This window comes from Vipera ursinii, assembly GCF_947247035.1.
Source record: "Vipera ursinii genome assembly, chromosome: 1".
Lineage (NCBI taxonomy): Eukaryota > Metazoa > Chordata > Lepidosauria > Squamata > Viperidae > Vipera > Vipera ursinii.
The window spans coordinates 358,586,651-358,605,313 of record NC_139512.1 but is presented as its reverse complement, the minus strand read 5'-3'; the positions used below and the strand labels follow the sequence as shown (position 1 = coordinate 358,605,313).

General features: G+C 52.1%; 1 protein-coding gene across 5 annotated transcripts in view; it reads right to left on the bottom strand.

Annotated features, from left to right (window-relative positions):
* Window positions 1-18,176, bottom strand: part of FLOT2 (flotillin 2) — a 41,006-nt gene extending 22,830 nt beyond the window's left edge. For 3 of the 5 annotated variants that reach the window (XM_083379810.1, XM_083379816.1, XM_083379809.1), the window contains exons 1-2: window positions 18,055-18,170; window positions 1,227-1,308 (exon numbers count right to left, since the gene is read on the bottom strand). In XM_083379810.1, coding sequence (XP_083235936.1) covers window positions 1,227-1,308; window positions 18,055-18,103 — 131 coding nt within the window. In that variant the 5' untranslated portion in view covers window positions 18,104-18,170. Of the gene's footprint in view, window positions 1-1,226; window positions 1,309-18,054 lie in introns of all 5 variants that reach the window. The other 2 variants (XM_083379814.1, XM_083379815.1) reach the window with 2 other exon arrangements.
* Between the last annotated feature and the right edge of the window lie 487 nt (window positions 18,177-18,663).

Below are 18,663 nucleotides of genomic sequence, written 5' to 3'. Positions count from 1 at the left end.
GCAGGGATGTTACTTAGATCCACCACCGCTGGCAAAGCTGCCAGAAGATTCCACGGCTGGACCGAGGAATTGTTTTCTTCGCAGCAAGGCTTCTTTCAGGGGGTTTTGGGACTGTATCTCAACTCCGAGGAAAGCTCTCCAGGGAAGAAGCACCGTGGTATTAAAAGTGGCCCTCAAAGCCGATTATAATTTGAATTATAGGCAGTCCCCGACTTACAGCCAAAACCGGGACCGCCATTTCCCCTGCAAAGCGAGTCTTGCCCCATTTTACGATCTTCACTGCCACCTCTGTTAAGGGAATCACTACGGTTGCTAAAGGAACCACACCGTCATTAAACGAATCTGGCTCGCCCTATTGAGTTTGCTGGTCGGAAGCCAGCTGGGGAAGGTGACCCGTGGCGCTCACGAGAAACACCCCCCCCAAGGCGGCGACAATCGTCATAAATACACATCGGCTGCAAATGCCCAAAGTTCTGATCGTGTGATGCTGCAAGGATTAGAACGGTATGGAGCCGGAAAGGGACTGCGGAGGTCTTCTAGTCCAGCCCGCTGCTCAAGCAGGAAAGTATGAGGACCGGCCCTAGGTTACCTTTCTCTGGGGCTGTTGTAACTTTGAAAGGTCACTAAGTGAAGGATTGCAAGCTGAGGACTAACTGTATGTGCCTCAAACGCGGCAATTTAAAAATCGTGCTGTTTTCGAAGCAGGCAGTTGTGACTTTGGGGGGGGGGGAACGTTTTTCCCATTTTCCCGCCGCCCCCCCCCGCCCAGAAAGCAGGAAGCGGACACTGCCCCAGAAGGGGTCCCGGCACCCAGACTGCCTGGAAGCCCTTCCTCGTCTACGGACAGGGTGGACGTGTGACCCTGGGCCTGGCCCGGAGATTTGGCCCCTGCCTGCAGGTGGAGTGACTCCGTGGTCCGCACCCCATTTCTGGAGGGTCCCTACAGGAGAAAAGGATCAGCCAGCTGGGGGAACTCTGAAAGGGTCCTGCCTCTTCTCCCCGTCCCCCATTAACGGCTCCGTGCCTCCGTTCTCTCCCCAGGGTGAAGTTGGAGGCAGCCCACGAAGGGAGAAAGCCAAGGGATGCAGGGGTTCAGGACGGGCCCCGAGAGGCAGCAGGCAACCTGCCAAGGTACTCCTTGTGCCTACAGGACTACAACACGCCCCCCCTCCACAAGTCACAACAAAGGCATGCCACATCTAGGGGGACGGGAAGGAGGGTCCTACCTCTGCGTGTCGGAGATGCACCACCAGGCCCAGGCCCAGCCGCCAAAGATGTACTGCTTCGTGTCGGAACCGCAGCAGCCACCTGCCCAGAAAACAGAGAAGAGGCGTTGCAAAGACGCTGCAAGCAATCCCACTCCTGCCTCTAGAAATAGTAACTTTGAAAAGGTGGCAAGCACACGCACGCATACACACATACACACACACACACACACACACACACACACACACAAACACCATACTCCTCCTTCCATCTGTTTTCCCCACAACAGCAACCCTGTGAGGTGGGCTGGGCTGAGATGGAGGGAGGGAGGGAGGGCCTGGCCCAAAGTCACCCAGCTGGCTTTCATGCCTTAAGGTGGGACTAGAACTCACCGTCTCCTGGCGATTGGCCCAAAATCACCCAGCTGGCTTTCGTGTCTAAGGCAGGACTAGAACTCACTAGACCAAACAACAGTAATTGCCCCCCAACAGACTTGCCCCCTTTCTCCCCCATGTTCAAGGCAGCTGCTGGAATTATTCTGAGTTGGGGGCAACCTTTTCAATTTGGATGGGTGCAGAAAGTGAACCAAGAACGGTTGCAAAGAAGCTGGACCATGGCAGAGTCCTTCTCAGAAGGCCAGCCAGGCCCAAGAGCCGTACTTCTCAACCATGGCCAATTAGATGGGTGAACTTCAACTCCCAAAATTCCCCAGCCACTCATGCCGAATGGGAATCCTGGGAATTGAAGTCCACTCCTCTTCAAGCATGCTGACTGGGGAATTCTGGGAGTTGAAAGCCCACCTTCCCTTAAAGCATGCTGGTTGAGGATTCTGGGAGTTGAAGTCCACCCATCTTAAGCCATGCCAATGGGGGATTCTGGGAATTTATTTATTTATTTTATTGGATTTATAGACCGCCCCTCTCCCAAAGGACTCGGGGCGGCGGTGTACAGGGCAATTAAAACACAATATACAGCACATAATATACAAAAATTAAAATAAATTAAACCAAATAGCCCAAGCAATAAAACACGTTCTAAAACTTAAAATTTGGAATTTAAAATCTAAAACCCCGATCCCTCAGTCCAGGCCGGCAAGTTCAAATAGCCAACTCTTCAGGTCACGGCGAAAAGAGCGAAGGTCGGGAGCCATCCGGAGCTCAACAGGGAGCTGATTCCAGAGGGCAGGCGCGCCCACAGAGAATGCTCTCCCCCTGGGGGCCGCCAGCCGGCACTCCCTGACCGACGGAGTAGAGGTGTTACATGGGAGTATCGGGAGACCCCCATCACAACTCGCGCGGCCGCATTCTGCACCAGCTGGAGCCTCCGAGTGGTATTCAAGGGCAGCCCCATGTAGAGAGCATTGCAGAAGTCTATCTGAGAGGTCACGAGCACATGAGTGACTGTGCGTAGGGCATCTCGGTCCAAATAGGGCCGCAACTGGCGCACCAGGCGAACCTGGGCAAAAGCCCCCCTGGTCACAGCTCCTATGTGATCTTCTAAACTGAGCTGTGAGTCAAGGAGGACAGCCAAGTTGCGAGCCCTATCTACGGGGGATAACACCTCACCCCCCATCGTTAAAGATGGAATAGAGTGGACAACCCGAGATGCCGGTATGCACAGCCACTCGGTCTTGTCGGGATTTAGACGAAGCCTGTTCCTCCCCATCCAGACCCTCACCGCGTCCAGGCAACCGGACATCACGGCGAGGGCATCACTGGGTTGATCTGGGGTGGAAATAAAAAGCTGGGTATCATCAGCGTACTGATGATACCCCACCCCAAAACCACGAATAATCTCACCCAGCGGCTTCATATAGATGTTGAACAGGAGAGGCGAGAGGACCGACCCCTGAGGGACTCCACAAACGAAAGGCCTCGAGGCCGACCTCTGCCCCCCTGCCAACACCGACTGCGAACGACCCAGGAGGTAGGAGAACCACCGTAAAATGGTGCCCCCCACTCCCAACCCCCTGAGGCGCCGCAGTAGGATACCATGGTCGATGGTATTGAAAGCCGCTGAGAGATCTAATAGGACTAGGACAGAGGAGCAACCCCCATCCCGAGCCCGCCAGAGATCATTCACCAGCGTGACCAATACCGTCTCCGTGCTGCACCCGGGCCTGAAACCCGATTGGTAGGGGTCCAGATAATCTGCTTCCTCCAGGAACAAAGGGAGCTGATGCGCCACCACACTCTCAACAACCTTCGCAAGAAAGTGAAGGTTGGAGACCGGACGATAGTTGTTTAAAACAGCCGGGTCCAGGGCAGGCTTCTTGAGGAGGGGTCTCACCACCGCCTCCTTCAAGGCGGCAGGGAAGGTACCCTCCCTCAAAGAAGCAGTTATTACCACCTGGAGCCAGCCTCGTGTCGCCTCCCGAGCTGCATACACCAGCCAGGAGGGGCACGGGTCCAACAAACAAGTGGTGGAACTCAGCCTCGCCATGATCCTGTCCACCTCTTCCGGAGTCACAGGATCAAATTCTTCCCAAGGTGGAATTGAAGTCCACCTCCCTTAAAGCATGCTGGCTGAGGATTCTGGGTGCTGAGCACGGCACCCTTTCAGAAGCTGACTTGGAGGATTCCCAACATGCCACAGGAGGAGCACTCTTTCTCACAAACACACAACCTTCGTGCAAAACAAACGCGGTCCCCAAGGGCTCCATCAACAATCTCAGACATGCCAGGCGGTGCCAGTGCTCGGCTTCTTAGCTCCCCTGTGGCGGAGGCGAGAGCATCCTTGGGTAGGTCTAGTTTAACGAACAGAAGGACGAGGGGAGACATGATAGCAGCGTTCCAGTATCTCAGGAGCTGCCCCAAAGAAGAGGGAGTCAAGCTATTTTTCAAAGCACCTGAAGGCAGGACAAGAAGCGAAGGATGGAAACTCATCAAGGCGAGAAGCAACCTAGAATTAAGGAGAAACTCCCTGACAGTGAGGACAATTAACCAGTGGAACTCCTGGCCTCCAGAAGCTGTGAATGCTCCAACACTGGAAGGTTTTTAAGAAGACACTGGACAGCCATTTGTCTGTAATGGCATAGGGTTTTCTGCCTGAGCAGGGGGTTGGACTAGATGACCTCCAAGATCTCTTCCAACTATTTATTTTACATTATTATTATTATTATTATTATTATTATTATTATTATTATTATTATTATTATTATTATTATCCCCCATGTCACACCAGCTTTAGGGTGCTCATTCTGCCTTTGGCTAAGCAAAGGGTGCTCCACAGCCATCTTCCTGTCCCTTGTGTTGCAATGCAGCTCTCTGATGCTGCGACTGTCGTAAATATGAGTCAGTTGGCACAGCGTCTGAATTCTGATCACGTGACCACATGGGGATGCTGCAGTGATGAAGAAAAGGTCACAAGTCCCTTTTTTTCCATTGGTACTTCCGTCACTAAGTGAACTGTCATTAGTCGAGGACGTATAGAAATTGGAAAAAAAAACACACAATTGTTTTCAAGATAAAAGCGATCCGTGCAGGCCGGATAGGAAGAGCCAAAGGGCCAGATGTGGCCCGAGGTCTGTATAAAACACCCAGGTCTGACCTGGGACATCTATTGGTCTCGATCTCCACACCAGAAAGTCACCTGCTTTAAAAAAACAAAACAAAAGACCCTCCATCAAAAAAGAAGTTAAGCTTCAAGTCCATTATTGCCATCCTCTGGACATTTTAACCAGATAACCCTGCTTTAGTCTGAGAATGGAATAGAAATTAAATAGAAATTAAATAGAAAAGAATAGAATAGAATAGAATTATGGGATGGAATAGAAGAGAATATAGATTAGAATTATGGGATGGAATAGAATATAGAATAGAATTATGGGATGGAATAGAAGAGAATTATGGGATGGAATAGAACAGGAAATAGAAGAACAGAATAGAATAGGAAATAGAATGTAGAATAAAGTAGAACAAAATAGAACAGAATAGAGCTGGACGGGACCTTGGAGGTCTTCTATTCCACCCCCCTGATCAAGCAGGAGACCCTAGACCAGGGGTCCCCAACCCCTGATCCATGGACCGGTACCGGGCTGCAGCATGCCAGCAACCGGTCTGCACAACGTCCCATCCATGAGATGCAGGCAGCACACAAACCCACACGCCCTCCAGTCCACAGAAAAACACGGAAGCAGTCCCTGGTGCCCAAAAGGTTGGGGACCCCTGCCCTAGACCCTTTCAGACAAGCGACTTGTCCAGTGATGGAGTATCCGCAAGTTGTTCCACGGGTTAATTGTTCTGTCAGGAAATTCCTCCTTCGTTCTAGGTTGCTTCTCTCCTTGATCAGTTTCCATCTGTTGCTCCCCTTTCGCAACCGTCTGATGAGCAAAGTCAATGGGGGAAGCGGGATTTGCTTAACCACCACAGGATTCACTTAACAACTACTAGAGTAATTAACAACTGTGGCCCACAAAAAAGTCGTAAATGAAGAGCAACTCATTTAACAACTGTCTCACCCAACGATGGAAAGTTCAGGCTCAATAAATCAAAAACTACCTGTTAACCAGGGGTCTTCTCACTTGGCCCTTTGATGACTTGTGGACTTCAACTCCCCGAATTCTTTAGCCAGGCATGCTGGCTGAGGAATTCTGGGAGTTGAAGTCCACAAGTCATCAAAGGCAGGGCTTTTCAATCAGTGGTACGGGTACCACCTGTGGTATGTTGGCACCTGGCAGGTGGTACGGGACCATCCTAGAAAAGTGGTAGCGGGAGAGGGGAATGGCAGCACCGCAGAAGCCTGAGCGAGAGACGGCTGGAGCTGCAGGGCTGTCGGGGCTCAGCGGAAGCGCCAGGATCAGCGCCAGGATCCAGCTGGAGCTCAGCACCGATCCTGGGACTTCTGCTGAGCCCAGAAGAAGCACCGATCAGCTGAAATGTTGCAGCATCTCCAGGGTCTTGTGATTTACATTCAGATGCTTGGCAACTGATTCATATTTATGACGGTCACAGTGTCCCAGGGTCATGTGAAGTGACCAAAACCTGCTGCAACCACCCAGCAGATGGATGTGTGTATGTGAATAAAAACCAAGCACCACCCCACCCCACCCCCGCTGCCAATCCTCAACAGAAACGCTCACAACAATGAAAACCTCGGACAGGAGGAAGAGCGCCACCGGGCGGGCAGGCAGGCGTCTTGCTCGGCTGTGGCTTGGGGGGCACTTTTTTCAGTGTCATTGTAACTTCAGTCACTAAGCGAACTGTTGTAAGTCGAGGACTACCTGTAGTTTTTTCTTTTTTCTTTTTTTTGACACCTTGCTAGGCGACTGGTGGTACTCGGATGTTGCCATATCCTAAAAGTGGCACAGTGGGTGAAAAGGTTGAAAAGCCCTTATCAAGTTGGAAGACCCCTGCTGTTAACTTTCCTCAAGACTTGCAATACCTAGCAAATCAACTTAGAATGCTTCCGACCTTTTTCTCCAATCCGGCCTGTCCAGCAGTCCAGTTTCACCACCGTACTGGGATGCAACTTTGCAACTGCACCCGAATTTCGGCTGCGGCTTCCGTAGAAGCCGACCCCGCACTTCCCGTGCAGCAGGAATGGCTGCCTTACTGATCTGTCTCGTAGCTTTGCAGACAAGCCTGGGGGGGAAGGAATGTTTCTCAATCTTGGCAGCTGGCAAACGGGTAGACTTCAACTCCCAGCATTCCCCAGCCAGCGTAGCCATCTTCGATCTCCCACGGTTGAAAACTCTACCCCAGGTCCACCTTGCAAGGTCACCCAGCGCCCAGCGGCCTCTTTCCATACAATCCCGGGTTGTATAAGCAGAGGCGTAGAATCGAGATCATGTAAAGTATTAGTACCGCTTTGTAAAACCCTAGTAAGGCCACACCCGGAACACTGCAGCCAATTTTGGTCACCGTATCGCAAAAAAGATGTTGAGAGTTTGGAAAAAGTGCAGAAAAGAGCAAGCAAGCTTGTTTAGCATCAATCTGATTTATTTATTTTTTATTCCTCACTTTCTCACATTCTGGCAACGGTCCTAATTTTCACTAAGATGATCAAAGGCCTGGAGACTAAAATATAATGAAGAACGGCTGCAGGATTTGGGAACGGTCAGTCTAGAGACAAGAAGGACTAAGGGGCGGGGGGGGGGACATGATAGCAGCCTTCCAGTATTTGGGGGGCTGCCACAAAGAAGACGGGGCTCGACTTATTTTCCAAAGCGCCCGAAGGCAGGGCAAGAAGCAGCGGATGGAAACCAACCAAGGAGAGAAGCAACCTGGAATTAAGGAAAAACTTCCTAAGAGTGAGGACAATGAACCAGTGGAACAGCTGGCCACCAGACGTTGTGGGTGTTCCATCACTGGAGGCTTTTGAGAAGAGATTGGACAGCCACTTGCCTGAAATGGCCTGGGGTCCCTTGCTTGAGGAAGGGGTTGGATTGGAAGACCTCTGAGGTCCCTTCCAGCTTTATTCTGATTAATTCACCCGGTACAACAAAGCTGTCTGTGAGCTGAAAGTCAGCCACAATCCTGTATCCCACTACAGCAAAACCGCTTCCATCCACTACCAGCCTGACGTGACCAAACCGCGGCCAACAGGTTGCACTAGATGACCTCTAAGGTCCCTTCCAGCTCTGTTATTCTGCATCCCCTTGGTGGCCTGATCCAAATTCGGGCGCTTGGCAACTGGCTCACATTTATGACCATTGCAGTGTCCCGGAGTCATGTGACACCCCTCCCTTTTGCTATGCTGGCTGGGGGATTCTGGGAGTTGAAGTCCGCAAGCCTTAAAGTGGCCACATTTGGAGACCCCTGTCCAGCTCTCTGCTTCAGAAGCTAAAGATCTGGGTGGTAGTGGTGGAAACAGCCGGTCCATGCCTCCCCCAAGGGCAAAGCAACCGGCCCTTTTCTTCCCAGTCCTTTTCTAACGGCCGCGGGTCTGGCTGCCGTCAGACCGTCCTTAAAGGAAGCAGGCTTACTTTCAAAAGCTGCAGTAACTACACTGTCTGCGAAGAATGAGGCTGGGAAACACTACAACAGGAAACGGAGCCAAGCCAGCTCGGAGGCCGCCCAGCAGCGCTCTCCCGTTTGCTCAGCCTTGGCAAAGCGTCCACACATTCCAGAAACGATAGCCGCCTAAGTTGAGGTCCCCACCGAGGGAGGGTTACACAACCTGTGTTTTGGCAACAAGGCGCGGAGTTAAAAAAAAACAAAACATCCCTTAGCTCAGGGGAGTCTTAGGTTTAGCTTTATTAAATCTATATGCCGCCCTTCTCCCTGAGGACTCAGGGCGGCTCACAACAATAAAAAAGTTAAAAGATACAAACACGAAAATTAAAAGAGGATTAAACAATATAAGAAATAAGAACGATTTAAACCAATAAAAAACCAAATTTAAAAAACAGGATCGGTCCAGGCCCGCTTGTTGGAACAACCAGGTCTTCAGGTCACGGCGGAAGGACCGAAGGTCAGGGGCCGTCCGCAGCTCTGGAGGCAACTCATTCCAGAGGGTCGGCGCGCCCACAGAGAAGGCTTTCCCCCTGGGGGTCGCCAGCCAGCATTGCCTGGCCGAGGGAACCCTGAGGTGGGAGCGAACCGGGCGAAGGGAGGTTGACAATGGCAGCAGGTGGTCTTGCAAGTACCCTGGGCCTAAGCCATGTAGGGCTTTAAAGGGAATTACCAGCACCTTGAATCGCACTCAGAGGGCAACCGGAAGCCAGTGCAGCTCGCGCAGCAGTGCTGTAACATGGGAGTATCAAGATACTCCCGTAAGCACCCACGCAGCCGCATTTTGCACCAGTTGAAGCCTCCGGGCGCACTTCAAGGGCAGCCCCATGTAGAGAGCATTGCAGTAATCCAGGCGAGAGGTGACGAGGGCGTGGGTGACCGTGCATAGGGCATCTCGGTCCAAAAAGGGGCGCAACTGGCGCACTAGGCAAACTTGTGAGAAGGCCCCCCTGGTCATGGCCATTAGATGATCTTCCAAATTAAGCCGTGAATCCAGGAGGACACCCAAGTTGTGGGCCCTTTCTGAGGGGGGCAATAGCTCCCCCCCCATCAGAAGAGATGGAACCTGTTGGACAGTACGAGATGCCGGTATCCACAGCCCCTCGGTCTTGGAGGGGTTCAGCCTGAGCCCGTTCCTCCCCATCCAGATCTGCACTGCCTCCAGGCACCGGGACGTCACGTCAAGGGCATCACTGGGTTGGCTCGGGGTGGAGATGAACAACTGGGTATCATCCACATATTGGTGATACCTCACCCCAAAGCCACGGATGATCTGACCCAGCGGCTTCATATAGATGTCGAACAGGAGGGGGGAGAGAACCGACCCCTGAGGCACCCCACAAGTGAGGGGCCTCGGGGTAGATCTCTGCCCCCCCGCCAATACAAACTGCGAACGGCCCGAGAGGTAGGAGGAGAACCACCGTAAAACGTTGCCTCCCACTCCCAACCCCTCGAGCCGTCGCAGCAGGATACCATGGTCGATGGTATCAAAAGCCGCTGAGAGGTCAAGTAGGACCAGGACAGAGGAACAGCCCCTGTCCCGGGCCCGCCAGAGATCATCTACCAGTGCGACCAATGCCGTTTCCGTGCTGTAACCGGGTCTGAAACTGGACTGGTACGGGTCCAGATGGTCCGCTTCATCCAGGAATTGCGGAAGCTGACGCGCCACAACACTCTCGACAACCTTCGCTACAGAGCGAAGAAGAGGCTGAGGGGATTTTTATTAAGATTTTTATATAAAATTTTAAGGGGACCCGGCAGGGGGGAGGCTTTAGGGATCCAGAACGAACTTGGGGGACTTCAACTCCCAGAATTCCTCAGCCAGCCATTCCTCACACCTAGGACCGCCGCAAGCATCCCCATGGTCAAAATTGGGATGCTCGGCAATGGGCGTATGCGAGAGGTCCTCGGCTTACAACCACAGTCGAGCCCAAAATTTCTGCTGCTAAGTGAGACATCTGTTGAGTGAATTTCAGTCCCCATGTTACGACTTTCCTTGCCGCAGCTGTTAACCGAATCGTTGCAGTTGTTGAGTTAGCAACACGGTCGTTAATCCGGCTTCCCGCATTGACTTTGCTTGTCAGAAGGTCGCAAAAGGGGGTCCCGTGACCCCAGGACGCTGCAACTTATGACGCTGCAACTTATGACTCGCCTAACAATTGCGGCAAGGAAGACAGCAAAATGTGGAATCCTCGCTTATCAAAGGCCTCACTTAGCAAGAGAAATGTTGGGCCCCATTGTGGTCATCCGTCAAGGACTACCTGCACTTGTGGGCGGGTGTGAATGTGTGTTGCTAGCTCTGGGCTCTTCCCAACAGCCCGCAGAAGAAGCCTTCAGCAAAGATAGAAATTCAACAGCAAGAGAATGGAAGATGACAATAGGAATGGAATGGAATAGAATAGGAGCTGGAAGGGACCTTGGAGGTCTTCTAGTCCAGCCCTCTGCTCAGGCAGGAAGCCCTACACCGTTTCAGACAAGTGTCTGTCCAGTCTCTTCTTAAAACCTCCAGTGATGGGAGCACCACAACTTCTGGTGGCAAGCTGTTCCCCTGGTTTAATTGTCCTCGGGAGCTTTCTCCTTAATTCCAGGTTGCTTCTCTCTTTGATTAGTTTCCTCCTGTTGCTTCTTCTCCTGCCTTCAGGGGCTTTGGAGGAGAGGTTGACCACCCCCCCCACTCTTCTTTGTGGCAGCCCCTCAAATATTGGAATGCTGCTATCATGTCACCCCTAGTACTTTGTTTCCTCAAAATGCACCTTTCTAAGGCTGATGAGCTAAGCCAGTCTTAAGCTAAGGCCTTTGATTGTCAGAACAGAGTTGGAAGGGACCTTGGAGGTCATCTAGTCCAACCCCCTGCTCAGGCAGGAAACCCTATACTATTCCAGACAAATGGCTGTCCAGTCTCTTCTTAAAAACATCTGATGTTGGAGCAGCCACCGCTTCCTGAGGCAAGGAGTTCCACTGGTCAATTGTTCTAACTGTCAGGAAGTTTCTCCTTAGTTCCAGGTTGCTTCTCACCTTGATGAGTTTCCATCCGTTGCTTCTTGTCCTGCCTTCAGGGGCTTTGGAGAAGAGCTTGACTCCCTCTTCTTTGGGGCAGCCCCTGAGATACTGGAAGATGCTATCATGTGCTCCCTGGTCCTTCTTTTCATTATGCTCGCACACGCTTCTGCGCATGAAGTCTCCTTCCAGAGCTGTGGGTCCCTAGTCACCCACAACCTTTAATAATAATAATAATAAAATTGGAAGGAACCTTGGAGGTCATCTAGTCCAACCCCCTGCTCAGGCAGGAAACCCTATCCCATTTCAGACAAATGGCTCTCTTTTTAAAAACTTCCAGTATTGGAGCATTCACAGCTCCTGGAGGCAAGGAGTTTCACTGATTAATTGTTCTAACAATCAGGAAGTTTCTCCTTAGTTCTAGGTTGCTTCTCTCTTTGGTTACTCTTTCTTGGGACATTCCAGCTAGTCCTCCACTTACAACAGTTCATTGAGTGACCGTCCGAGGTTACAACAGCTCTGAAAAAGGGGACTTAACCGTTTTTCACGAAACTGTAGCCTCCCCCGTGATCACAAGGTGAAAATCCAGACGCTTGGCAGCTGACTCCTATTTATGACGGCGGCAGTGTCCCGGTGGGTCCTCCTTAGCGACTGGCAATGTCAATGTGGAAGCCGGGTTTGCTTAGCAACTGTTGTTGTTAGTTGCGAAGTCGTCTCCGACCCATCGCGAGCCTACGGACCACGTTCCTCCAGGCCTTCCTGTCCTCTACCATCTTCTGGAGTCCATTTAAGCTCAGGCCTCCTGATTCAGTGACTCCATCCAGCCACCTCATTCTCTGTCGTCCCCTTCTTCTATTGCCCTCAATCTTTCCCAGCATTAGGCTCTTCTCCAGTGAGTCCTTCCTCCTCATTAGGTGGCCAAAGGATTTGAGTTTTAGCTTCAGGATCTGGCCTTCTAAAGAACAGTCAGGGTGGATCTCCTCTAGGACCGACCGGTTGGATCGCCTTGCAGTCCAAGGGACTCGCAGGAGTCTTCTCCAGCACCAGAGTTCAAAGGCTGTGCGACCCACTTGACAACGGTGGCAAGAAAGGTCGCAACATGGGGCAAAACCGCTTAACGACCGTCCCGCTTAGCAGTAGGTATTTGGGGCTGAGTGGGGGGGCTTCCCAGGGCTGTGCTCCACAAGCTGCGCCTCTGCGCAAATCTTTTCAGGAGAACAACAGTAAAACAAGAAGTGAAAGCAGGAAGAGGTTTGGGCAGACCAGTTCCCCGGAGGGCGTCGCGTGGTCACCACACCCACTGAGAAATTCCAAACGGTAATTTGGCTGCGTGAACTTCCTTGAAGAATATTTAGAGTATTTAAACCGTGAAGAAGCCGCTCTATGATTCCAGTTTAACGATGAGTAGGAGAAAGTTCCTGACAATTAGAACAGTTAGCCAGTGGAACTCCTTGCTTCCAGAAAGTTGTGGGTGCTCCGTGGTTGGAAGTTTTTAAGAAGAGATTGGACAACCGTTTGTGTGAAATGGTCTCCAGCTTGAGTAGGGGGTTGGAGTAGAAGACCTCCAAGGTCCAACTCTTTCTTTTTCTTTCTCTTTCTTTCTTTCTCTCTCTCTTTCTTCTTCATCCTCTTTTCTTCTACCTTTTTCCTCCTCCTCCTCCTCACCACCACCCCCCCTGAAAGTTTTTGGACATAGAATAACCTCAAAAGGGCAGCTTTGTATAAGTAGTCCTCGACGTACGACCACAATGGAGCAATATATATATATGTTGCTAAGTGAGACATTTGCTAAGTGAGCTTTGCTCCATTCTACGACCTTCCTCGCAGCAAGTTAAGTGGATCACTGGAGTTAGTTAACACGGTCGTTAAGTGAATCTGGCTCCCCTCGTCAGAAGGGGATGACGTGACCCAGGGACAATGCAGCTGTCATAAAGACGAGTCGCTGGCCAAGCGCCTGAATTTTAATCACCTGGCCATAGGGCTGCCGCCATAGTCTTGTGAAAAACGGTCATAAGTCACTTTTTTCAGTGCCGCTGTAACATTCAATAAGTCACTAAATGAACTTTTTGTGAGTCAAGGGCTACCAGTAGCCACGGGAAGGGCAGCCTTGCATGACCACAAGAACAGTCTCCAATTCTAGCGCCGGTCAGCGCATCACAGATGTGCAGGTGGTTGCTAAACAAGGCAGTTGCTCCGGGAGCCACACCTGATTTTACAACTGTTTTTGGCACAGTTGTTAAGCGAATCCCTGCAGTCCTTAAGTGAATTTCAGTCATTAAGCGAATCCAAAGGGACTGCCCTTGGGAAAGTGAATGCTCCAACACTGGAAGTCTTTAAGAAGAGACTGGACAGCCATTTGTCTGAAATGGTATAGGGCTTCCTGCCCGAGCAGGGGGTTGGACTGGATGACCTCCAAGGTCCCTCCCAACTTTATTATAAAAATTTTATTCATTAAACATGAACCCCAAGTCAACTGAACACTCAAATTGACTGGCACTAATGATTGACACGGGTTGCTGCCGGCATCCTTGGTATCAACCAGGTACCTCCTTAAAATGTAAGATGTTCCGAGTAGCACAGTTTTTTGTAGCATTGCTGGTGTTATTGCAGGAAGCTGCAGTTTCTTGATGTATTTTGCAAAGCTTTTGGACCTAGTTCCCAGTGCCCCGATGACAATGGACTGTTACATGTTTCATCCTTAATTGCGCAGTTTCGATGGCCAGGTCGCGGTATTTCGTAATTTTTTCCAGTTCTTTTTCGACTCTGGCATCTCCTGATACAGCGATATCAGCTATACGCTTCGGTTATCTACGACTGAGATATCTGGTGTTTTGTGTTCCAAATGGCGATCTATCTGTATTTGAAAGTCCCACAGCATATTATTATTATTTTTTATTTTTACTTTTATTATTATTATTATTATTATTATTATTATTATTATTATTATTATTATATTATTATTATTATTATTATTATTTATTTCCTCAGGTCTTAAAGTTGCCAAGGTTGGATACTCTTACCGTATTTTCCGGCGTATAAGACGACTTTTTAAACCCATGAAAATCTTCTCAAACGTTGGGGGGTCGTCTTATACGCCCAGTCGTCTTATACGCCGGAAAATACGGTACTCTATACATTCTGGACAAACGTCCACTCTCTTCTTTAAAATCTCCAGCGATGGAGCATTCACAACTTCTGGTGGCAGGTTGTTCCATGGGTCAATTGTTCTCCCTATCAGGAAATTCCTCCTTAATTCTAGATTGGATTTCTGTTTGATGAGCTTCCATTCGTTATGGGTTAACCTGTCCTCAGGTGTGTTAAATGAATTAAAACCAGATTTGCAATGCAAGCAGCCCGCAGGTGAGACCAGACGCATTGGAAGTTGAATTCAACAGCTGTACTGTGTGTAAATGCTCCACTGGGTTGCATTTAATTGTTCAATTGCGGTAGCCAATAATTAACATATAGGTTTGTGCAGGAACAGCTGTGGCACTCCAGGATAATTGGACTTCTCAGCCAAGTCAAGCCAAGGAGGGGGGGAGCTGGATTCACTTAATGATGGTGTGATTTACTTAAAAACCATGGTCATAAAATTAGGCACAATTCACTTAACTGCCTTGCCTTCTGTCGCAATTGTCATAAGTCAAGGACTACCGTTATTTTTTTTGACTCAGGCACCTCAAAATGTTTAAAAAAAACCCCTCTTGCAGAGCTGTGAAATACCCACCGCCTCGTTGCCATGGCTTCGGGCTAAGTGGACCAGCAGCTTAACTCGCAGAGCTGGAAGGGACCTCAAAGGTCATCTGTCCAACCCTGCCAAGGCAGAGAGACCCACCACCCAGGAAAGAGCGCTTCGGAGGTTCTTTATCCGAGATGGGCCCAGTGTGGCAGCCTCCCTTCCCTCCAGAGGCATCAAGCCTGGCACTTATACAGGGAATCCCCAACTTACAATAGTCCATTTAGCGGCCATTCAAAGTTCATTCAACGGCACGGAGAAAAGTGACTTACGGCCGATTTTCACACTTACGACTGTTGCCGTGTCCTTCTGGTCACACGATCAAAATCCGGACGTTTGGCAACTGGCTTGAGTTTACGACGGCTGCACTGTCCTGGTGTGTGTGTGTGTGTGTGTGTGTGTGTGTGTGTGAGACGTGATCCCCTTTTGTGACCTTCTGACACGCAAAGTTAACGGGGGGGGGGGGGGAAGCTGGATTCACTTAATGACCGTGTCACCAATTTTAACAACTGCACTGATTCGCTTAACAACTTAGGTTGTAAAAATAGGGGCAAAACTCACACAACAAATGTCTCACTTAGCGACAGAAATTTTGGGGTCCGTTTGCGGTTATAAGACAAGGACTTCCTGTATTGGGAAAACTCATCCGAGGGGAGCTTTGTGGGTTTCCCCCCATTTTTAATACACATTAAAATACGCCGTAGTGGCGAATACCCACAAGCTCAGAGAAGGACCCTTTTCACCCACATTACAACGTTTTACTTAGCGACAGAAATTTTGGGCTCGGTTGTAAGTCGAGGACCGTCTGTCATCCCAAGACCAGCTTCAGAAAGGGGACGGGTCATGAAGCCTCAGGTCCCTTCCCAAGATACAAAAAAAAAACCCCACGAATTTGGGGTCCTCACCGGAAGCAACCGCTCTGCTCAGCAACGCTGCCGTCTCCAAAAAGATGGGGGGGGGGGGGGAATCAAACGCAACTCTGATGAATGCATTCATTAAGATAAATCACCTTATTTCCAAGCCCAGCGGCTCTGCTTATGGCAGGAAAACAAAAAACGAAACCCAGGGTGTGGCACCAGCAGCGGATCCCCACTTCCTTATCAGCCGCACGTATCTTACTCCATGCACACAAACACACAAAGATGATCTGCTTTTCAGAGGGGAAAGTGCTTCCTCTATAGTAGGTCGCCCTGAGGGGGGGGACTGTTTTCTTCCCCCCCCCCTTTTTCGAATGATCTTTTTGGTTTTACTCAAGAGAATCAAGGTAAAAATAACAACTCCAAATAAATGTATATATATATTAACAAAAACATAACAAAGATAGCCCAAACATTAAAAAGGAAAGGGGAAAAAAACATGCATTAAACGGCAAATATATGTATATGTGGCCCTGGGGTCTGTTTTGTGGGGCTGCCCATCTTACTCCCTGCAAAGACACCCCCACCTGGCAAGGAGAGAGCCCTCTGCGCACGGTCAGGAGCACCCTCGCCCTTTTGAGTTATTGCACTCTCTCAAGCGGGCCGGATGGCTCTGATGGGGTCCGAGGTTGCCTACGGTTGGGGGGGGGCATTCACCCCCTATGCCAGCGTTTCCCAACCTTAGGAACTTGAAGATGCGTGGACTTCAACTCCCAGAATTCCCCAGCCAGCATAGCTGGCTGGGGAATTCTGGGAGTTGAAGTCCACGCATCTTCAAGTTCCTAAGGTTGGGAAACGCTGCCCTATGCGGAGCCTTCCTGCCCCCTCCGCCTTGGGACCCCCCCCAGTCGAGGGTCTTTTTTCGATTCCGCAGGTGTGAAGCGGCCGGGTGGGGATCTGCAGAGCTGCGGGGGTCCCTGCCTGCCCGACCCTTCCCCAAGGGCATCCCGGGAAGGATGCACCCCCAAAGGAGTGCCCCCCACTTCTGCAAGACGACCAGCTGAGACCCCCCCAGAGGCCCCCTGTGGCGGGTGGGGGAGACTTCGGAGGAGAAAAGGGGAGCCTGAAAGGCTCAGGGTGACCCCCCCACCCCAAAAGTGGAAGGTCCCCCTCCCCTCCTCAAAGAGGGATAGGATCCCCCTCCTCACCCCCCAAAATGGGGCGCAAAGTCCCCCTCCCCTCCTCAAAGAGGGATAGGATCCCCCTCCTCACCCCCAAAATGGGGCGCAAAGTCCCCCTCCCCTCCTCAAAGAGGGATAGGATCCCCTCCTCACCCCCAAAATGGGGCGCAAAGTCCCCCTCCCCTCCTCAAAGAGGGATAGGATCCCCCTCCTCACCCCCAAAATGGGGCGCAAGGTCCCCCTCCCCTCCTCAAAGAGGGATAGGATCCCCCTCCTCACCCCCAAAATGGGGCGCAAAGTCCCCCTCCCCTCCTCAAAGAGGGATAGGATCCCCCTCCTCACCCCCAAAATGGGGCGCAAAGTCCCCCTCCCCTCCTCAAAGAGGGATAGGATCCCCTCCTCACCCCCAAAATGGGGCGCAAAGTCCCCCTCCCCTCCTCAAAGAGGGATAGGATCCCCCTCCTCACCCCCAAAATGGGGCGCAAGGTCCCCCTCCCCTCCTCAAAGAGGGATAGGATCCCCCTCCTCACCCCCAAAATGGGGCGCAAAGTCCCCCTCCCCTCCTCAAAGAGGGATAGGATCCCCTCCTCACCCCCAAAATGGGGCGCAAGGTCCCCCTCCCCTCCTCAGAGGGATAGGATCCCCCTCCTCACCCCCAAAATGGGGCGCAAAGTCCCCCTCCCCTCCTCAAAGAGGGATAGGATCCCCCTCCTCACCCCCAAAATGGGGCGCAAGGTCCCCCTCCCCTCCTCAAAGAGGGATAGGATCCCCCTCCTCACCCCCAAAATGGGGCGCAAGGTCCCCCTCCCCTCCTCAAAGAGGGATAAAACCCCCCTCCCCTAAGGACCCGGGGGGGCTGGTGGGGGGGCAGGGAGGAGCAAAAGGGCCCCCGGGACCCCCGACGTCTCCAAATCGCCCTGGGGAGGGGAGGGGGGGTCTCCTGCTTGCAAATCCCGAGGGGGGGTGGGAGCGGCGGGTCCCAACCCAGCCGGGGACAAGGCGCGTCCCGAAGAACCCGCGAAGGCAGCTGCGCCGGATTCAGACGTGACGCGCGTCTCCTCCCCCTCCCCCCCACCCGACGCCGCGTCCCTTCCGCACGCGCCCCCTGCCCGAGGGCGGCCTACCTGAGACGACGAGCGCCTCGTTGGGCCCCACCGTGTGGCAGTTCCCCATGGCGGGATGCGCTGGGCTCGGCTCCGCCGCCGCCGCCACTGCCTCAGCCCAGCGGGGAGCGGGCGGGGCTCCCGGCCAGGCCCACCGGAAGCGCGGGGCGGGCGCTTCCGGGCGCGCCATCTTGGGCGCGGCTGAGGCGGAGGCCCTGCGCTCCCTCTCTCGAGGGTCTCTGTGGGGGGGGCGGGTGGCGGGGCTTCTCGCGGCGTTGCCCGGGGCCGAATCCACACGGCCGGCTGAGCCCAGACCCGGGTCGGCCGTTCCCGGGAAGATGGGGCGGCGTGCGCCATTGGTCCAAATGAAATGACGTTCCCGTCGCTCTCGTCCCGGGGGAGGGGGGGGGCTCTGAGCCTGGCCAGTCTTTCTTTGAGGGTGGGGGTTTTACTTCCTGGCAGGGGTCTCGCCACCCAGCTGGGGAAGGTCATCAGGGCAAGAAGGGAGGGGGAGGAGGAGGAAGGAAGGGGCGGGGGGGGGGACGAAGAAGAGAGAGGAGGAAGAGAAGTGTTTACCAAGGAGTAGGTTGTGGTCCATTTTGTCAAATGCCTTACTGAAATATTAGTATA